A 22507-nucleotide genomic window follows, 5' to 3' on the forward strand; every position below is an offset into this window, starting at 1 on the left:
CAAGCATGCTTCCCCCAGCTGAGTGATCTTAGGCTGGATCTAGAAGTGTCAAAGAAGCAATTCAGTTAAATGCGCTGTAAACTCACACAGGGAAAACCGGTATGGAAAGGAGGGACTCCACATGTTTTTTGTTTGGCTTTCAGCCTTTTAATTATCATTTTTTCTTAAATCAGAAGTTGGGTTGCAACTGGCAGATATATAACCTAGGGTTGCCACATTTCAAGAAGTAAAAATCTGGACATTTGTTGAGCCCCAAAATTGTTGAGCTTCTTTTCAGCGGTTGCCCACTCACCCCCCCACCAAACCTGAACCACCCACAGCCGTGCCAGACCCCCAGGCCCAAACCTGGACCCAAGTCACGCCTTCCTCCAAACCCAAAGTTTTGGTTTAAAATGGCTGCCCAAAAGAGAGCATGTTTGGGAGGAGCGGTGCACAGCCAGACAGCACAAATACTGGTTTGAACTGAGCAGAAACCAGGAAGAACAGAGCTTGCGAGATATTTCCCCACTGTCTGGATGCTGTCAGCAACTCCGGGCTGGTTGCCCAGGAAAGTATAAAGACAAGGAAAAGTTTCTTACAGTCTTTTTTATTTCAGACTTTACAGAGAGAGGCTATGGAACCCATCCTCTTGGATAATGGCGTTGTCCAGAGCGAATCTCCACCCTCTGTCTCTCCCACTTCCTCATTGGTCATCATCATCACCTCCTCTACGGGTGCTGCTATGTGCCCTCTGTCTTTGAACTCTTTGCTCCCCTACTTTTAAAGATCGTCGGGTTCTGGGAGATGGAGGGTCTGGGATGCTTTCTAGTGACAGCATGTCAGCCAGCTGCTTCTCTGGCGCTCACTTTATTTCCCAACTTTCCCCCTCATCTGCCTCTGAGCTGTGACCTCCCACAAACCCCTGTTGTAAATCTATACTGTTTCCTCTTCCTTTCTCCCTGGAACAGTCAGGATGGGCAGGCAGTCTCCACCACTTCTTTTACCCAGTCCCTGATACCCACTCATTTCCTCACCCTGGATCCTGGTTTGGTGGCCATGAAGGCCAGAACCACCGTGATGGTTTTGGCCAAGACACAAGACACCGCAATGGAGAAGATGATGCCAAAGGCCGTTTGTCGTAAAGAGCAGCTCACTGGGTGAGGCTGGCCAATGAAGAGCAAGGAGCAGAGGAAGCAGAGCAAGAGGGCAAGGAGCAGAGTGTAGGTGAGGTCCCGGTTGTTGGCTTTGACAATGGGAGTGTCCCCGTTCTTAGAGAAGACGCCAAGGACCAAGGCTGTGACCAGAGCGAAGAGCAGAACTTCATTGAAACTGCCTGACAACTCCTAATTATTATCATTAGTTTTTAATGTTTAATGTTTTACTGTGGTTTTATAATATGCTGGGGCTAAATATTCCTGGTAAGGAAAGCCGCAATAGATCTGGCAATGGTCAGAAGTCCCAAGCCCCCTAGACCCAATAAATCATTATAAGACACCATTCATTGCATTCCACTATTATTTCTTCTGCTCAAGTGCGCATGGCAAAGCTTGGATGTGGAGGAGCAATAAAGAGCCATATAGCACAAAGAATGACTGGTATTGTCAGAGCTGCCCGAGATCCCAGCTCACAAAGGACCAACGCCGCTTCGTTGTTAAGTAAGAAAGTCTTTATTGAAGTTCAGTTTCACTTCCAGAGCCGCAGCGTGCAGCTCTACGTCTCAAACTCTAGACCGCTGAGGCTCCGTCTGAATCTCCTCCCCCCAGACACCAGTTTAAGACTCTAGCCTTGCTCCACCTCTTCCTCTGCTCTTTCCTCCTGTGGTTCCCGCCGGCTAGCAGACCCTCTGGTTCTAGCAGACCCGCCGGTTTCCTGTGTACTGGCTTGGCCCTTTGGCAGGTGTCACACCTGGAGACGTAATCCGCGACTTCTCCCCTCATCTTGGGCCACCAAAAGTCTCTGGTTACTAATTCCGCCGTCTTGTCCTTGCCGAAGTGCCCAGCGCTGGGCGCGTCGTGTAACTGCTGCAGGACTTTCGTGCGGAGGTCGTCTCCGGGTACGTAGAGAGCCCCTTTGCGGATGAGCAGTCTGTCTCGTATCTGGAACTCGTCGTCCTTCGCTGTGCCTCTTCGCACCTCCTCCATCTTGGATTGTGCGAACGAATCCGTCTGCAGCGCTCGACGCACCGCGTCCAGGTCCACGGCGGCTGAAGCGCACGCCCACGCTTTCGGTGCGAAAATGTGTTTGGCCGCCACCGGTGCCGCTTCCTCAAGATACTGCGGCTTCCTGGATAGTGCATCCGCCATGACGTTGTTGTCTCCCGGGATGTATTCTATCCGGAAATCGAAATCCGCAAAGAACTCCACCCAGTGGATGTGTCTCTGGTTCAGGAACCGCGCCGTGCGCCAGTACTCCAGGTTCTTATGGTCCGTGCGGACCTGCACTGTGTATCTGGCTCCGACGAGGAAGTGCCGCCACGCCTTGAAGGCTGCATGAATGGCCAGCAACTCCCTGTCCCAGATGGTGTAGTTCTGTTCCGACTTGCTGAGTTTCCTGGAGTAGAATGCGCACGGCCTCCATTCCCCTTGCGGATCTTGCTGCAACAGGACGGCCCCCACCGCTCTGTCCGAGGCGTCCGTCTCAACCCTCATTGGTCTGCTGGGGTTTACATGTAGCAGCTGTTCTTCGGACGCGAAGAGACGCTTGAGTCTCCAAAAGGACTGCTCTGCCTGGTCCGTCCAGGTGAACTTCTTCTTCTTGGAGCTGAGGGTGTCCGTGATGGCCGCCGTCTCCTTCGCGAAGCCCTTGATGAACTTGCGATAAAAGTTGGCGAAGCCGACGAACTTCTGGACCTCCTTCCGATTTCGCGGGCTCTTCCAGTCCAGCACCGCGCGGACCTTGGTGCTGTCCATGGCGAGTGCCTTGTCGGACAGCTTGTAGACCAGGAAATCCACCTCCGTCATGTCGAACTGGCACTTCTCTAGTTTGGCGTAAAGTCTGTGCTCCCGTAGCCTCTGCAGGACCTCCTTGACGTCCCCCTCGTGAGCCTCCTGCGATTCCGAGAAGATCAGGATGTCGTCCAGGAAGCAAACGCACTTCTTGTAGAGGAGTCCCGCTAACACGTGATGCATGAAAGCTTGGAAACAATGGGAGCCATTTTGGAGACCAAACGGCATTACGCGATATTCATAGGTGCCTAAAGGTGTAAACATGGCCGTCTTCCACTCATCGCCCTCCCGCATGCGTATAAGGTTGTACGCCCCTCGTAGATCCAACTTGGTGAAGATCCGTCCCTTCCTCACCGTCGCGAGCAGGTCGTCGATCTTGGGCATGGGGAATGCTGTGGGCTTCGTCCTGGAATTGATGATTCTATAATCAACTACGAGCCTCCGTTGGGGCGTGACTTTCTTCTTCACGAAAAACACGGGACTGCCCCCCACTGCTTTGGATTCTTGGATGAATCCCCGCTTCAAGTTGTGATCTATGAACTCCCTGAGTTCTTGCAGTTCGTCCTCAGACATGGAATACAGTTTTCCAGTCGGCAGCGTCGCCCCCGGCAGGAGGTCAATCTTGCAGTCGTAAGGCCTGTGGGGAGGCAGCTTATCCGCTTCCTTCTCGCAGAAGACCTCCAAAAACTCCTTGTACTTGTTGGGTACCGCTTGCACCATGCCTAGGTGTAGCTGCGGTTCATCCTCTTGCCCCTCCTCTTCCTGGCGGGTCCGGACGCAGTGTTCTGCGCAGTAGGAAGAGCAGAAGGTTAATTGCCGCTGGTACCATGCTAATGCCGGGCTGTGCCTATCCAGCCAACTCATGCCCAACACTATGGGCGTGTCCGACAGGTGGGTGACGTTGAAGCTGATGACTTCGCGGTGGTTTCCAATTTGCATTACCATAGGCGGTGTTTGCTGTACCACCTCTCCTCCCAGTATCTTCCTGCCATCGACCGTGACGACGTTTAGGTGCATCGTGGCTGGTAGGAGTGCTATGCGATGTTGCTTGATGAAATCCACTCCTACAAAATCTGCGTTGCTACCAGAGTCAATGATAATTGGGACTTCCAGGGTAAGCCCATTGGGCAGCTGGAGCGATGCGGTGAGTTGCACCACTGGTTTGGGTGGGAGGGGGTCTGTGGGCTGTAAAATCTCTGGGGACTGCTTCACTGACTCGCCTGGCTGGGCCCCAGTGCTTCCGCTTCCAACCAGGCTTCTTCGTTTCCCTGCAGCTGTTCTTGCTGCTGAACTGCTCCCCTTACTGTTGCTGAGGCTGCAGTGTGCTTCTGGATCCTCTGCGGCCACTCTTTGGCCATGTGCTGTGCACTGCCGCAGATGTAACACTTCCTGCTCCCTCTAGGAGCCTTCGCCTTGACTGCTCCTGGTGTTTGGGCTCTGCTTGCTGTCTGAGCCCTGGCACCACCTATCTCCATCGGCTCTTCTCCCCTCCCCAGTGGAGGCGTGGATAGCGCGCGCCCTGTCTCTTTGGGTAGGAAGTGAGTTGTTCTGGCTGGTGTGCTTGCCCTACGTCCCTCCTCCCTGCTCCAAGGGCGGTCTTCCAGGCGCACCCCTATCGCCAGCGCTCTCTGGACGACTTCTGTGGTGCTTTTAGGTCTTTCTCCCCTTGCCAGCTCATCTTTCACGGCCCCATTTAGTCCCTCCCAGAACAGATCCCTGACGGCAACGGAGTCCTTCTCCCAGCCCAGCACGTTCACTAACGCAAAAAAGCGGGAGTGATATTGTCTCACCGTGGCTTTGCCCTGCTGCAGCCCATGCATTTCCCTCCTGGCCACATCCACATCTACCGTTGATTTAAAACAAGCGTCCATAGCTTTGATAAATGCGTCGGAATCTTGGAGGGCGGGATCATTTTTGCGCCATAAATTCCGCAGCCACGCTTTTGCTTCCCCATGCAGATGAGTAATTATGAAGCCTACTTTCTCTTCCTCATCTCTAAAGTCTTTCTGAAGCAAATTGAGCGCGAAAACTATGTCGGCTCTGAAGTTAGGATACTGCTGCAGGTTCCCGTCGAAGTGGGCTACTATGCTGCCCCCCCTCTTCCCGAGGCCAACTCCCTCCGGCTTGGGTCCTGGCAACCCCTCCTTGCCCACACGTTCCCACCTGGTCTGCAGATCCCGGCAGAGCGCTACTGCTTCTTCTTCTCTTTTCCTGGATGCTTCTACTTCTGCGTAAAGCCTCGTGACTGCATTTTGCAGTTCTGTCACCTTCTCCTCTGTAGTCATCTTTGCCTATCTTCGTGAGCTCGCAAAACACCACGTCTTGCCCCTCGCTGCGCCAACTCACGCTGCGAGGGTTAAATTCTAAGTGAGACGGAGCATACTGTCAGAGCTGCCCGAGGTCCCAGCTCACAAAGGACCAACGCCGCTTCGTTGTTAAGTACAAAAGTCTTTATTGAAGTTCAGTTTCACTTCCAGAGCCGCAGTGTGCAGCTCTACGTCTCAAAGTCTAGACCGCTGATGCTCCGTCTGAATCTCCTCCCCCCAGACACCAGTTTAAGACTCTAGCCTTGCTCCACCTCTTCCTCTGTTCTTTCCGCCTCTGGTTTCGCCTGCCCGTTGGGGTCTCGCCCTTTCTAGACTCTTCTGACGCTGAATCCCCTGAGCCTTCCCCCTCCCTCCGGCGGGCTTTAGGAGCTGGTTCCCAATCCGGGTCTCCTGCTGTCCCTCGCGCCTGTACATTTGAACAGGCCAAATCCCAGCTCAACACAAGTTGGCCCCATTTTGTCTAGAATATGAGATTTGACCAGAATCCATGCACAGACCTAGATTATACATCCCACAATTAACTCAGGAGAGTACTAACATGCTCCTGTGACATTCAGAGTTGTGTGCTCTGTATAAATCAGCAGGTGATGTTTTTCACAAACATTGTCACCTGCAATATTTGAAGATTCTCAAAAAGCAGAGCACATGGCACACAGGTAAAAAGATGGCAATCCTACTTGGTGATGCTGTGTAAATCTGTACTTTATGCTGAAGAGCTGTCTTGCAAGGAACACAGATGTTCAGTGATGATGCCATAGCTAAAAGAGTGAGATTTTATGTGTACTCAAGATCACCTAATACGGAAGATTAACTTTTTTAAACTACCTTGTTTGTTTGTTTTCCCCAAATAAGTTTTTATTAATTTGCTTCAAATAAAGGAATAACAAAGAATATATATAAATAACAAGATAACAAACAAGAAAAACGAGCAACCCACATTAAATACTTCACATCAAAGATTTTACATTACTTTCTCTTTTAGGACTTCCTTCAGCTTATCCGAAAATCATTCGTAGTTATAATTTAAGTTTACGCATTTCCTGGCTTATATTGACATTATATATCTCTCTTTCTTCTAATTCCTTTAGACAATAACTCTTACTGCTTCACAGTGCTTCTTTAAATCCCACTAACGTTGTTTGTCCCTCACTTACATATTCCAGGTAATCTACATATTTCCCCCAATCCTTAATGAACTTTTGGTCTCTTAAATATCTAATCTTTCCTGTCAATTTATCCAACTCCGCGTAATCCAATAACTTCGATCTCCACTCGTCCACCGTTGGTATATCCTGCTGTTTCCATTTCTGGGCTAGAATTACCCTTGCTGCTGTAACCGCATAGTACACAAATTTATGGTCCTTCTTTTTTATCTCATTCCCTAATATCCCTAGCAGGAAGATTTCTGGTTTTTTTATAAACGTATATTTTAGAATCTTCTTGAGTTCAGTATATATTTTTTCCCAAAATCCTTTCACTTTCCCGCACTCCCACCACATGTGGTAAAAGGAACCCTCCTGAGCTTTACATTTCCAGCATTTATTACAAACCTTATACATTTTCGATAGTTTTAAAGGTGTTATATACCACCTGTAAAACATCTTCATAACATTTTCCCTTATTGCCATAGATGCCGAAAAGTTTATACCCTCTTTCCACAGTTTTTCCCAATCTTCAAATTGTATACTATGTCCCACATCTCTAGCCCAGTGGATCATTACTGCCTTGACTTCTTCATCTCCTAAATTCCACTCCAACAAGATCTTATACATTTTGGATAGTGTTCTCACATCATTGTTTATGATTTCAATCTGGAATTTCGACTCTTTATCCGCATATCCTCTTTCTTTAATATCCTTTTTAAACAATTCATTTATTTGGAAATAGTGTAGCCAGTCATATACAAGTTCTTTAACCTGATCATACGGTTTTAATTTCCATTTCCCAACTTCCTTAATTACTAATTGACTGTAAGTTGGCCAACTACTTCTCATATTAATTTTCTTTACACTTAACACTTCGAGAGGTGATAGCCAGTGTGGAACTTTAGCTTCTAGCAGGTTTTCAATTACCCGGATATTTGTTGGATGTCAAACTCAGCCAAGAGCATAAGGTCAAACAGATTCCTCACTGGCCTTGCAGACAACTTCATTGTCCAGAAAGTGGGAGAAGCAACAAGAGGAACAGCCATTTTAGATCTGGTCCTAACCAATGTTGATGACCTAGTTAGTGGGGTAGAAGTGGAAGGATCATTAGGCGCGAGTGATCATGCTCTTCTGAAGTTTACTATACAGCGGAAAGGAGCAGCCAAGCATACTAGGACTCAATTTCTCGACTTTAAGAAAGCCGACTTCATAAAACTTAGGGAAGTGCTGGGTGAGATCCCATGGACAGTAATACTAAAAGGAAAGGGAGTTCATGATGGCTGGGAGTTTGTTAAGAGGGAGATAGTAAAAGCACAACTTCAGGCAATACCAATGAGACGGAAACATAGAAGGTGCCTAAAGAAGCCAGGGTGGCTATCTAAAGAACTTTTAACTGAGTTAAGATTAAAAAAGGATGTGTACAAAAAATGGAAAAGGGGGGAAACCACCAAAGAGGAATTCAAACAAATAGCCAGCACGTGTAGACACAAAGTCAGAAAAGCTAAAGCACAGAATGAACTCAGGCTTGCTAGAGAGGTTAAAAGCAACAAAAAAGGCTTTTATGGGTATGTTCGTAGCAAAAGGAAGAACAAAGAAACAGTGGGGTCACTCAGAGGAGAAGATGGTGAAATGCAAACAGGGGACACAGAAAGGGCTGAACTCCTCAATGCCTTCTTTGCCTCAGTCTTCTCCGATAAAGAAAACAATGCCCGACCTGAAGAATTTGGAGCAAATGATTCAGCAAAGGAAACACAGCCCAGAATAACTAAGGAGATAGTACAAGAATACTTGGCTAGTCTAGATGTATTCAAGTCTCCAGGGCCAGATGAACTGCATCCAAGAGTATTAAAAGAACTGGCAGATGTGATCTCAGAACCACTGGCAGTCATCTTTGAGAATTCCTGGAGAACAGGCGAAGTCCCGGCAGACTGGAGGAGGGCAAATGTTGTCCCTATTTTCAAAAAGGGGAAAAGAGAGGACCCAAATAATTACCGCCCAGTCAGTCTGACATCAATACCAGGGAAGATTCTGGAGCAGATCATTAAGCAAACAGTCTGTGAGCACCTAGAAAGGAATGCTGTGATCACCAATAGTCAGCATGGATTTCTGAAAAATAAGTCATGTCAGACTAACCTGATCTCGTTTTTTGACAGAATTACAAGCCTGGTAGATGAAGGGAATGCAGTGGATGTAGCCTACCTTGATTTCAGCAAGGCATTTGACAAGGTGCCCCATGATATTCTTGTAAAGAAGCTGGTAAAATGCGGTCTTGACTATGCTACCACTCAGTGGATTTGTAACTGGCTGACTGACCGAACCCAAAGGGTGCTCATCAATGGTTCCTCTTCATCCTGGAGAAGAGTGACTAGTGGGGTGCCACAGGGTTCTGTCTTGGGCCCGGTCTTATTCAACATCTTTATCAACGACTTGGATGATGGACTCAAGGGCATCCTGATCAAATTTGCAGATGACACCAAACTGGGAGGGGTGGCTAACACCCCAGAGGACAGGATCACACTTCAAAACGACCTTGACAGATTAGAGAACTGGGCCAAAACAAACAAGATGAATTTTAACAGGGAGAAATGTAAAGTATTGCACTTGGGCAAAAAAAATGAGAGGCACAAATACAAGATGGGTGACACCTGGCTTGAGAGCACTACATGTGAAAAGGATCTAGGAGTCTTGGTTGACCACAAACTTGACATGAGCCAACAGTGTGACGCGGCAGCTAAAAAAGCCAATGCAATTCTGGGCTGCATCAATAGGAGTATAGCATCTAGATCAAGGGAAGTAATAGTGCCACTGTATTCTGCTCTGGTCAGACCTCACCTGGAGTACTGTGTCCAGTTCTGGGCACCACAGTTCAAGAAGGACATTGACAAACTGGAACGTGTCCAGAGGAGGGCAACCAAAATGGTCAAAGGCCTGGAAACGATGCCTTATGAGGAACGGCTAAGGGAGCTGGGCATGTTTAGCCTGGAGAAGAGGAGGTTAAGGGGTGATATGATAGCCATGTTCAAATATATAAAAGGATGTCACATAGAGGAGGGAGAAAGGTTGTTTTCTGCTGCTCCAGAGAAGCGGACACGGAGCAATGGATCCAAACTACAAGAAAGAAGATTCCACCTAAACATTAGGAAGAACTTCCTGACAGTAAGAGCTGTTCGACAGTGGAATTTGCTGCCAAGGAGTGTGGTGGAGTCTCCTTCTTTGGAGGTCTTTAAGCAGAGGCTTGACAACCATATGTCAGGAGTGCTCTGATGGTGTTTCCTGCTTGGCAGGGGGTTGGACTCGATGGCCCTTGTGGTCTCTTCCAACTCTATGATTCTATGATTCTAGGTTTTTATACCTTTCCCATATTTCAATTAATGGACCTCGGAAGATGTGGTTTTCGAATCCCTTATGTACTTTTCTTTTCTCGCACCATAGGTAGGCATGCCAGCCGAACCTGTTGTCGAAACCCTCTAAGTCGAGCAGATCATTATTCACTAGTTTAACCCAATCTTTTAGCCAGCAGAGGCATGATGCCTCATAATATAGTTTCAGGTCCGGTAGTGCATACCCTCCTCTCTCCCTTATATCTGTTAACAGTTTGAATTGAATTCTAGGTTTTTTGCCCTGCCAGATGTATCTTGAGAGCACTCTTTGCCACTCTTTAAAAACTCCGCTCCCCTTAATTATAGGGATGGTCTGAAATAGGAACAGCAACCTTGGTAATACATTCATCTTAATTGTGTTGATCCTTCCCCAGAATGACAATTTCAATCTACCCCAAATTTCCAAATCCTTTTTTATTTCCTTCCACAACAGTTCGTAGTTATTTAACTTTTTTAAACTACCTTGTAATCATGGTAGTAAAAGGGGGGCGTGATTGTGCAACTAGGTTGATCTAGGAGGAGATGGTCTTTCCAAAATCCTGGTCCTATGCTGCTTAGAACATTATTATTATGGGTACTTTGAATTGTGCCTGCAAATGTACTGGCAGCCAATGAGATAGTTTGAGCAGTGGAGTCCCCTTCTCCAGGAAACTGGCCCTGGTCCACAGCCCGACCACAGCATCCCAGGCTAGATGCGGCTTCCAAATACTTTTGAGAGACAGCCCCACATTAATGGACAAGTCCAAACTTAGTGTTCAAATTTTAAGCATTCCAGTGTGATGGGATACACATAGGATATTTGCCTGGCTGAGTGAGAAACTTTTTGTGTTGTTGATCAGCTCTGCCTGGGTGCTTCTGGCCCCAGTGAGATGTTGATATGACATGTCAGAGACAGCAGATGCGTCCCAGAGAGAGAAGAGCAGGCTTCTTTCTCTGCAAGAACTCGATTATCAGCTGCTTGCCGAAGTTTATTTCATAATTAGAAAGCTGGCTGCCGGCTTTAATTGCGCTTTCTGCTGGCTCTGTGACAATCACAGCTTTGCCTTGCCTTGTGCTTTGGGGAGTTGCCCCTTTGGGATTTGGCACAAGGTGGAAAGTACCGTGTCCAAATAAACACAGGTTGCCGTTAATACCATGTAAAATCTAAACGCTGTTTACAATGCAGGACAGAAAATTGCACAGCAAAGTTTAAAATAAACTAACTAGTTGCAATACTGAATGTCAAGTACAATGATGATTGCTGGATCTGTGACAATTGCTCCTAATTGCAACTGCACACAGCATATGTGATGACAATGAGGGCTCTCTATCAATTATCTCTAATTACAGGGTCTTGACGTGGCTTTTGCTCTGGGGAGATGCCCCTTGGAGAGGGCACTCCAGGTGGCAAGAGCAGCATTCAGTTAGACAGTTTGACACTAGGGCACTTGCCAAGGCAGAAAGGAACTTTGATTTAATGTAGATCAGAAAATCCTTTTATGAAGCATTGCCAACCTAGATCATGGTCTCTTCTAATCCAGCTAGGCCATTCCTGCAGTGACAAAAGTGCTTTATGTGTGTGCAAAAGACCAAAATCATCTGCCCTGAAATATGGGATTCTGTTGCTTTAGTGCATTAGGCCAAAGCTGGGGAAGCAGCCCCAGGGACTGAACTGGACTCTATCTGGCTCTCCTCAGGCCACAACCCTCATGGGCCCTGATTCACAGGCTGTATCCAATGCTAGCTATACTCCCAGTCCCAAAAATGAGCATTATTTTCAGTGGGTCTAAGCAGACCTACTAGCATTAGATACAGTCCTGAGTGTTTCTGGCTGGACAGTTTCAGAGCTGTCAGGGCTCATCTTGGACTGGCAGGCTCAGTTGGAGCAGACAGGGGGTGAATTGTCATAAATTGGATTAGAGGTGGAGGGGGGACCTCTCCTTCACACCCCAACATTGACTGACTTGCAGGAAGCTCAATTGTACTTGGTGACATCATGCCCCCCCCCCCGTTCCTGCTGAGAACTGGCTGGCATGGCCAAACCCTGCAGAAAGCAAGATTATACTTTCAATCCTGCTTGGTTCGGGTGTGCCAGTGAGTCCCACCTGGGAACTGGCTGGCTCTTCTAAATCCTGCAGAAAGTGGGACACACGCACACACACACACACCGTGCCACAGCTGATGTGAAGGAGATCAATCCCTCTTTATTCTGTGTATGTGGAGGGCTGAGTTTTCCCTTTGGGTTGCAGACTCTTGCATTGGATAGAGTGGCTGGGAATGGAAATGGGGGGGGGGAGGTTGAAAAGCTAGAGTGAGGATGCAGAACACACCCTGTCGCCCTTTTATCCCTGCCCCAAATAATGATGAAGTTGATGGTGCTTCTCATTTGGGTGGTGCATTGACGGTCAAGTAGCTTATGTGCCCTAAGTTCAGAGTATGAGATGGTGCTGTTCTTGGGGAAATTTCAGCACCTAACCCTGGACAGCTCCCTTAGCCTTGAGTGAGTCCCCGTGGAAAATTGGCTGGTGTACCCTAACCCCACAGAATGGAGGACGGAAGTGCACATCGGCCAATGTGTGTGTGGGGGGGAGTTTAATCCTGCTTTGGCAATATGTTCCCCCACCATCCTGGGCCAGCATTAATTTGTGGCCTGGAGAGTCCATTTGGCAATCATGCGGCATCCTTATGATGTCAGATGATTGGCAGATGGGTGGGACCTCCCCTGGACTGCTGTTGAATGCAGGGGTAGAATGAACTGCTGCCAACCAGATGTGGCAAAGAGGCTGAATTTGAGAAAAGAGTTTGTTTTAACTGTGTGCTGAGGAAGAACTCCAGAGCAGAATTTTAATGGCATTTGCATATGCATTCTGTGAGTTATTTATGGCTGCAGCTCGTACGCTGATCGGTAAACATTACACCATCCATATAAACACTGCAAATAATTGAACAGAGGAAGATAGTCATTAACTCTGCCTGCACACAAGGCCTGGAACCACAATGTATATGAAAGACTAGACATACGTGAAAGGGATTACTTTTTTTATAAGATGTAACGGAGGTGCTGTTTGCAAGGTGAAAAAAGCGGCCAGCTGGAAGAATGGTTTAACAGCAAGTGAAGGGTATCAACTGGACCTAAGTAAGAAATGATGTGGCAATGTGAGGAAATGATGATGATCATACATTTGGAACAGGAGTGGGAAACCTGATTTTAAGAAATTGTATTAAATTAATTTGGTTTGATTTGATTTGTAATAATTAATAAAAATAATTCAGAGGGAAATAAATTATAACAGACCATGACAGGGTTAGCAGGCCAAAGTGGTAAAATGAAGTTTTGGTTTATAACATTTCAAACTCCATACAGGCTGTTTTATGCTCATCACCCATGGGATGGGGGATAATCCACAGATAAATTCACATACCAAGGGCACAAATCTAGACTAACTTTTCACTGGCATGTTATTCTATAAATGCTGGATTTTATTTTGTATGGCCACCTGGAAATTGGGGCATGCTCTATGTATTGCAATCTAACCTCCCAAGGGATAGTAGTGAATGTAGAGTACAAGGAGATTATCCGTTTTAATGCTGGTTTCACCATACTAGATGGAAGAAGCTCACATTGATGTATCAGTCTGCTTGAAGACTGGCCACACTCAATATTAAGTAGTTTTAGTGATTCTAAACCACTTCCCAAGTTAGGGAAACTGTTGCAAAGACTGAGTCACCTAACCTCAATTTCTGGTTTTATTCAAAATTCTAGCCTCTTTAATATTATTATACCAGTTGACTTCCCAAACATAATTAACTGGCAGCCCACACAGCCTGTATTGCAACAGATCAGTCCTGATGTAACCAAGTCATGTCTCACCAGGACCATATTTGTATATGAAATATACAGTGGTAACTTGGGTTAAGAACTTAATTCATTCTGGGGGGCCACCAGGTGGCGCGTTGGAAGATGGCCGACAATAACATCTCTCTGACCCATACGAGGTACTAAGGGGCTGCTATGGGAAGTATGCAGTCTTCCTAATCACCTCAGGATGTGAGGTGAAACTGCCCTGCCAGAGGTGTTCACAATGCACCCCCTGAAACGAGCGATGGGGGTGCAGAACACTTGGCACAGGCCCTCGGTGAAGTCAGATCTTCCTGACACCGATTCCAATTAGCACGTGCTGGTTGCTGCAGCTTGGAATTATAATTGGAAACATATGTTTGGAAATGAAGCTGAAAGCACATACATCAAGTAAAGCTCGACTGATAAGGCTGCTGACTAATGGATCTCTGCGACCAGGAGTGACGGATGGATAAGTAAATCTTCTGATGAATTACCACAAGGAGACTGTATGTTTGGAACGAAGGGGGGGGGGTGGAGGAAAAAACTTTTTTTTCCCCTGCATGATGTGACATTAATAACCCTTCACCCCAGATAGAAACAAGATCGTCGCGTTTCTATGAATCACAGGCAGGATTTTAAGAACTATGTGGGACGGAGCATAACAGGAAAGAAGACTGGAGAATGGTGAGAAAAGAGGAAAATTACTTATGACGCAGTTAAAAAATGGCGTCTCGCCATGACAGGTTTGCCGGAGGAAGAAGGACTGGGGGAGGAGATTCAGGATTGTTTGAATGAGAAGGAATGTTGGAATGTAAGTTTGACCTGACAGAACCCCCAGAATCATTTGATTTATTCGGTAAGCCTGAGAAAAATAAAGGACAGATCGGAGATTAATTTTGTTTATGGAAGCGTTGTACAGAGGCTGTCCCGGATTGATATGATTTTTGGAAGAGTACAAAACCCACATAGAATGCCAGCTTCTAACCTGCTTGTGAAAACCATCAGAGATCGCAAAGAAAGGAATTTATGATAACAACAAGAAGAGAAAGGAAGTAACAAAGGACTATCCGGATCAAACTGGACAGAACTGTCTAATTAATGCAGTAAGGCAAGTGATAGTTTTGGACTCGAGCTGAGCTTGATGTATGGGTATCCCCCCCAAAAAAATTTAAAATTTGGCTGTATAATTTGGAATCAATGTGATATGGATAATGTGATGTGATTGGCCTGTTAATAAAAATTATTTTTTTAAAAAAAGAACTTAATTCATTCTGGAGGTCCATTGTTAAGCTGAAACTGTTCTTAACCTGAGGTACCACTTTAGCTAATGGAGCCTCCTGCTGCTGCCGCGCAATTTCTGTTCTCATCCTGAAGCAAAGTTCTTAACCCAAGGTACTATTTCTGGGTTAGCGAAGTCTGTAACCTGAAGCATCTGTAACCCGAGGTACCACTGTACATGATTTTGTCTGTGACTGATTCTGCTCTTTCCTTGGCCAGAGGTAGCCTGCATCTACCAGGGCATGTCTCTTCCTCTTCAAAGGAGAAAATAACACTTGCAGGGTTGTTGTTTTTGTTAATGGACATATAAACTGTTTTGTCGCGTTATTTGTTGTTGTTTAGGTGTGTCGGCCTCTTCGTGACCCTATGGACCAGAGCACGCCAGGCCCTCCTGTCTTCCACTGCGTCCCACACTTTGGTCAAACTCATGTTAGTCGCTTTGAGAACACTGTCCAACCATCTTGTCCTCTGTCGTCCCCTTCTCCTTGCGCCCTCCATCTTTCCCAACATCAGGGTCTTTTCCAGGGAATCTTCTCTTCTCATGAGGTGGCCAAAGTCTTGGAGCCTCAGCTTCACGATCTGTCCTTCCAGTGAGCATTCAGGGCTGATTTCCTTCAGAATGGATAGGTTTGATCTTCTTGCAATCCATGGGACTCTCAAGAGTCTCCTCCAGCACCAGAATTCAAAAGCACCAATTCTTTGGCAATCAGCCTTCTTTATGGTCCAGCTCTCACTTCCATACATCACTACTGGGAAAACCATAGCTTTAACTATATGGACCTTTGTCGGCCAGGTGATGTCTCTCCTTTTTAAGATGCTGTCTAGGTTTGTCATTGCTTTTCTCCCAAGAAGCAGCTTTCGTGCCTACTGTTACCATCTGCAGTGATCATGTAGCCCAAGAAAGTAAAATCTCTCACTGCCTCCATTTCTTCCCCTTCTATTTGCCAGAAGGTGATGGGACCAGTGGCCATGATCTTCATTTTTTTGATGTTGAGCTTCAGACCATATTTTGCGCTCTCCTCTTTCACCCTCATTAAAAGGTTCTTTAATTCCTCCTCACTTTCTGCCATCAAGGTTGTGTCATGTGCAGATCTGAGGTTGTTGATATTTCTTCCAGCAATCTTAATTCCGGTTTGGGATTCATCCAGCCCAGCCTTTTGCATGCTGAATTCTGCATATAAAGACTCTCCTCCTGCAAAAGAGGGGAGTGGTTGTGGCCGGAACCGGTCCCCACCTCAAGAAGCCCCCTGCCTCCCACTCACCTGGCTGGCGCCCACGCCCAGGGGCAGGCACCCAACCAGGTGCCTTCGAGGGGGCATGGACGGCAGCGTAAATTGCTGCTGCACCAGCCACCCGGCCTCACTCTTCGGCGTCCCGTCGCAAGTCAACAGGTTCGTCTCCTTTGTAGCTGGAAGCCAGGGAAGTATTCGCGAGCTTCGGAGTTGGGGGGGAGCGTGCGTGAGCCGGTAATCCACTTCGCATATTGGCTTGTCTTTCGTCGTTAGGTATTGGCCGCATTTAGCTTATTTCGTCCTTCAGGGTAGCGGCTTTCATTATCCGTGTGTGGCAATAGTTGCTTTAGTTGCCTCTCCTTTTAAATTTGCGAGTAATAACCCCCCCCCTTCTCCTCCTGCACTCCTCCCCTTTTGCTGTTTATATTTTGTGATTTCCCGCACTCTACTACATCAGCACTAGTCATTTTTCCCTTTGTGAGTGGCGCGACCTTGTGTTCGCCACTGTGTGTGTGATCTGGGAGAGTGTGTAACTGCTCGTGCTCAGACACAGTGCTAGCCGATTTTCCCCTTTTTGAGCAGCACAACCTCTTGTTCACCACTGTGTGTGTGATCTGGGTGAGTGCGTGGCTGCTCGCGCTCAGACATGGCAGCGCTCCTAAATCCTTCGCGTTTTTCAGGGCAGTCCGACCTTGGGGACGCCCTAATCTTGGGTTGCCACCTGGAGTGCGAGTTTCCTGGTTTTCGAGGCGAAGCATGCGTTGGGAGGAGCTTATGCCATTGCTGAGAGAGACAGTTGCCACGTTTGGCCCTCCTGACATCCTTATCCTTCAATTGGGGGGGAATGACCTTGTTAGCAGAAGAAGTGTGGACTTGTCGTGGAACATAAAAAGAGATTTGGATGAGATTGCTGCTTTGTGTCCCGGAACAACGGTGTTCTGGTCCTCCTTCCTGAAGAGAATTGTTTGGCGCGGTGCGCAGAACTGTATGGCCATAGAAAAATCCAGGAAACTCTTAAATCGCGCAATAGCTCGTTGGGTACGCTTTATTAATGGCCGAGTCATTTCTCATGACCGTATCCGGATTGGTGATCAGGCCTTGTACCGGAATGATGAGGTTCATCTTTCAGACAAAGGGAATGATATCTGGTTAAGGCTTTTGCATAGTCAATGAAGCAGAAGTAGATGTCTTTCTGGAACTCTCTAGCTTTCTCCATAACCCAGCGCATGTTTGCAATTTGGTCTCTGGTTCCTCTGTCGCCTTATTGTGACACCTCAAAAGTTACCAATCCGCTGAGGATGCGATTATCTCACAAATCATTGTCAAAATTACTGCTTTCCTTCCTGAATCTCAGTAGATTTCCAGAGTCCACTAACAAGATCAACAATAACAGCATGTGGAAATACTATAAACTCCGCATGTTGTTCATAAATGGTGCTGGGGTTACAAAGTGCTGGGTCTTTTGCCCAGTCATTTCTCCCTTATATGTTAGGGTGGGCTTTGGCCAGCTGATTCTGCTACGATCTAAAACAAAAAGACTGCACAGTGAGTAATTATGTGCCCCATTCCTTCTTTTTTTGCAGCTAACCATCCAGTTTGGAGATAACACATCTCCAATCTAGGCATGTACACCTTAGTGCCCCCCATGTTATTTTGGACTAGTGTTTTGTAATACTTTTCATACTGGTCATTCTTCTGCAACTTCCATATTTTGCAAGGCGGGGATTGGAACATTTTTGCCCATTTGAAAGGGTCTCGGTGTGGAGACCAGGCTTTCATTCTGTACATGCTGAGTCCTCCGCCATTCATGAAAGCCTGCAACGAAACTCATGCTTCCAGAGAATGCATCAAGGGGAGAATGCAAACTGTGGTCGTCTCTGTCCTGAGGACACATTTCCTCTCCAGGATCACAGCAGCAATAGTGCTTCTTCTTGTAATGCTCCCTTATAGCGTGGGCAAGGTGCATTCTATTAATTGCAGCATATATGACGATCCTCTGCCTATACCTCACAAATATTATCAGCCAGGTGATTTTGTCATTGGAGAGATTGTTTCTCAGGTCTTCCTCTTTCAAGACAGTCCCTCATTCACAGAAGTGCCCACGCAGATGTCCATTGGTGAACCTGTGTAAGGAACCCTTTATTTCCCCCATGTCTTCTGTTACCTTAGACTATAATGTGGTTTGATGCTTCATTAGTAAGATTCACTTTTCAGTGTGAGGAAAGCTGTATTCCAGCAGCTACGAGTGCTGAACAATTATTCTGCCTGCCTCTTATGAGAATATTTCGTGCCCAAGGCAGATGGATGTGAATGGAGCTTCTGAGATATCTCTAGAACAAGACAACAGTGAATCGTGACCTTAGTGAGTCTTTGAGGCACCAGTCAACCATTAGTTGACTCTTGCCTTTAGCTTCAGCTATCTCTTCCATTCACATCAGTCCATATGGGTGTTTTTTAAAAAAGAAATGATTCATTTCATAAGATTATATTGTACAATACTGTAATATATGAGAATCATAGAATCTTACAGCTGGAAGGGACCCAATGGTCATCTATTCCAACTTCCCTGCAAGGCAGGAATCTCAGCTACTCTCAGCTAGTATTTTATAGTTTTCACCCCAGCAATGTTCCCTGACTGAGTGCAGGTCCAGTCACACAGAATGGAGGCAGAAACGCTGGCCTGATATGGAAAGCAAATTCTACATTGCACAGCATATTCTCTACCATGGAGCTACAACCATTTTCAGACACTTATTTCCATATTTCGTTAACCCTTTCCCTATCTAACCCTTATCTTCATGTCTTCATAATGTTTTAAACTTCAGCTCAATCATGAAAGTAGTTGGTGGTGTGATGCTATAATCAAGATATGCCTTTGCCTTTCAGACAACATCCCACAGTATGCTGGGCTAGATCCTGGCACCATGATGCAGGTTAGCCACCCCTGGTCTAGATCTACTGTATTAGTTCCCCGTAATGTAGTAGGCAATGACTCTTTACTCAGAATCTTTTCATACAGAGGAAAAAGTGTTTTAATAAATCTTCTTTTATATTTCATCTAAAAGGACCTGCTAATAGATTATATCCTGCAATAACTGTATTCTATATCCCAGCATTTTCAGACTTTTTAAAGTTCCAGCTCAACCATGAGTGTAGTCAGAGGTGTAACAAACTTGAAATGAGCCAACAGTGTGACGCGGCAGCTAAAAAAGCCAATGCAATTCTGGGCTGCATCAATAGGAGTATAGCATCTAGATCAAGGGAAGTAATAGTGCCACTGTATTCTGCTCTGGTCAGACCTCACCTGGAGTACTGTGTCCAGTTCTGGGCACCACAGTTCAAGAAGGACACTGACAAACTGAAACGTGTCCAGAGGAGGGCAACCAAAATGGTCAAAGGTCTGGAAACGATGCCTTATGAGGAACGGCTAAGGGAGCTGGGCATGTTTAGCCTGGAGAAGAGGAGGTTAAGGGGTGATATGATAGCCATGTTCAAATATATAAAAGGATGTCACATAGAGGAGGGAGAAAGGTTGTTTTCTGCTGCTCCAGAGAAGCGGACACGGAGCAATGGTTCCAAACTACAAGAAAGAAGATTCCACCTAAACATTAGGAAGAACTTCCTGACAGTAAGAGCTGTTCGACAGTGGAATTTGCTGCCAAGGAGTGTGGTGGAGTCTCCTTCTTTGGAGGTTTTTAAGCAGAGGCTTGACAACCATATGTCAGGAGTGCTCTGATGGTGTTTCCTGCTTGGCAGGGGGTTGGACTCGATGGCCCTTGTGGTCTCTTCCAACTCTATGATTCTATGATTCTATGAACAATGAAAGCAAGAAATGGCCTTTCCTTTGCCTCATGAAACAGACAGTAACTCTCATTCCAGGTCCGTTCCTAAGAACTACCAGCACATCCTGGCTTTGCTGCTTGCTGTCAAAGAGATCAATGAGAATCCCCAAATCCTACCCAACATCTCTTTGGGCTTCCACATCCTCAACAGCTACTATGTGGCAAGGAAGACATACAAAGCCAGCCTGAGCCTCCTCTCCACACAACACAGGTTTGTTCCCAACTACAAGTGTGATACTCAGAGTAAACTGACAGCTGTCATTGGCGGACTTGCTACTGAAACCTCTGCCAATATGGCTAGCATTTTTGCCACCTACAAGATCCCACAGGTGAGACATTCATTGATTTATGGGCATTTTACAACAATGGCTCATATTTTTATGCTTTTTTAATCCATACAACAAAACCCTCCTTCCTTTCAGCTCACATATGGATCATTTACCCCAGTGCAGGATGACAAAACATTGTTTTCTTCCTTATATCAGATGGTCCCAAAGGAAGCCCACCAGTACATTGGGGTAGTCAGGCTCCTTCACCATTTCAGATGGACATGGATTGGGCTCTTTGCTGTGGATGATGACAATGGGGACAGGTTTTTGCACACAGTGGTTCCATTGCTTGATCAGAATGGCATCTGCTATGCCTTCATACTACGGACAGCAAAGAGGACATTTATGGAAGAGCTGATGAACATGGTATTAGCGCAACTTGAAAAATACTCAATTCTTCAAGATAGAAAAGTCAGTGCATGTTTTGTATATGGAGAGGATCCATCCATGCCAGTTTTGAGAATGTTGCTATTTTTTGCAACATTGTATGAATTGCCACCTGTGGGGAAAGTCTGGATTGTTACATCCCAATGGGATTTCTGTGCAACATCTATGCAAAGACTTTGGGATATTGAAAGCTTCCACGGTACCCTATCCATCACCGTTCGCTCAAGGGAGCCACTTGGATTCCAAAGTCTTCTTGAGATCATTGAACCTTCTTGGGCAAAAGGAGATGGTTTCATTCAGAATTTCTGGGAGCAGTCATTCAGCTGCTCATTAAAAAAATCTGATGGGAATGTGGAGGGAAAGCAAGCCTGCACTGGCCGGGAGAAGTTGGAGAGTCTTCCTAGTACTTTTTTTGAAATGAGCATGTTTGGCCACAGCTACAATGTCTACAATGCTGCTTATGCTGTGGCACATGCTTTGCATGTCCTATGTGAATCCAGTCCCAAGCGTAGTCATTTAGTGGAAGGAGGGAGGCTGACATTTCAAAGTTTGCAGCCATGGCAGGTAATTGCACATTGAAAGCAAAAGTCTATTTTTCAAAACTTTCAAGTATGCCATCACAGAGTGGGTCCATCACAAAGTGGCACCAAACATTTTGGGATTTCTGAATATCCTGAGGGTGCAGAGACAAAAATCAGAAAAAGTTTATTGACCTCTGTCAGGGAACTGACATCGGAGCCCAGAGTGGAGGTAGGGCTCTCCAACGATGCAGGAGAAGGGACCAGCAGGGAGAGGGAGAACACTTCCCTTGGGGAAGGGAATCGGCGTGACACCAGGAAAGAAGGGGAGGAGGGAAGGTCTTCGGAGAGAGGGCTCCAAGACCCTTCCACAGGGTCCAGCGGGGAGAGCCCAGGACCTCCGCTGGCCACGCCCACTCTGCGCAGGAGACTTCCGCGCAGGGAGGCTAGGCGGAGACTTGGCGTCAAACAGCTTTTATGTTGGAAGAAGTTCAGGGAACGCCCACTGACGGATTCTGCCAGTGACTGAGACAGTCGCCTTGTAAGGGCTGTCAAATCAGGGAAAGGTTTAGCTACCCCAACAGCTGGGAGCAGTTTGGAATTTACACATAAGCAACCCCAATTCCCATTACAGCAATCCGTCAGTCCTCTAAGTTGCTTGTCGGCAGAGCAGCAAGGGGCAGCATCATGAGTCAGACCGGAGGAGCAGGCGCTGGAGAGGGGGCCAGGGGAGGACCAACTCTGGAGGAGAGAAACAGAGATTTGGAGCAGCAACTGGCCCTACTAGCGGCGCGGCTGGATGAAAGGCGGACTAAGGATGCCCAGGGGAAGCCCACCCCCATCGCAAGGAAGGTACAGGGACTAGTGCAGAAGTTTGGGGGCAATCCCAGAAATTATAACGCATTTAAGACAGAAGTGCAGTATGCGCTTGACCTGCAGTATGGTGACTTTGTGGACGATGGGGAGAGAGTTGCTTATGTGATAGGGCATCTGGAAGGGGGTGCCCGAGATTGGATCAGACCCTTAATGGCGTCGGAGAATGCTGCCCTGAAGGATTTCAGAAAATTTTTTAGCGCAATGGACCATATGTTCTCAAGTGATGTGGAGCAGAGCGTGACGCGCAAAGAACTGATGGGGTGCAAACAAGGGAGCCAATCAGTGAGAGAGTACTGGTCGCGTTTTGCGATGCTTATCCACAAACTTGATTGGGAACTGGGTTCACAGCCAGTGCAAATGTTATTTGAGGAAGGCTTATCCCCTTGGGTAAAAGATGAACTTTCCCGCTCGCCCCGCCCGGAATCGATGGACCAGCTGACCGAAATGGC

General features: G+C 46.7%; 1 protein-coding gene across 2 annotated transcripts in view; it reads left to right on the top strand.

Moving 5' to 3' along the window:
- The first annotated feature begins 619 nt into the window (after positions 1-619).
- Positions 620-22507, top strand: part of LOC310749155 (vomeronasal type-2 receptor 26-like) — a 31387-nt gene continuing 9499 nt past the window's right edge. The window contains exons 1-2 of one of the 2 annotated variants that reach the window (XM_083585709.1): positions 620-1574; positions 19986-20277. In XM_083585709.1, the coding sequence (XP_083441835.1) occupies positions 1531-1574; positions 19986-20277 (336 nt within the window). In that variant the 5' untranslated portion in view covers positions 620-1530. Of the gene's footprint in view, positions 1575-17599; positions 18234-19985; positions 20278-22507 lie in introns of those variants that run through there. The other variant, XM_083585708.1, reaches the window with a different exon arrangement.

The sequence above is a fragment of the Podarcis filfolensis genome, assembly GCF_964270895.1.
Source record: "Podarcis filfolensis genome assembly, chromosome: 14".
Classification (NCBI taxonomy): Eukaryota; Metazoa; Chordata; class Lepidosauria; order Squamata; family Lacertidae; genus Podarcis; species Podarcis filfolensis.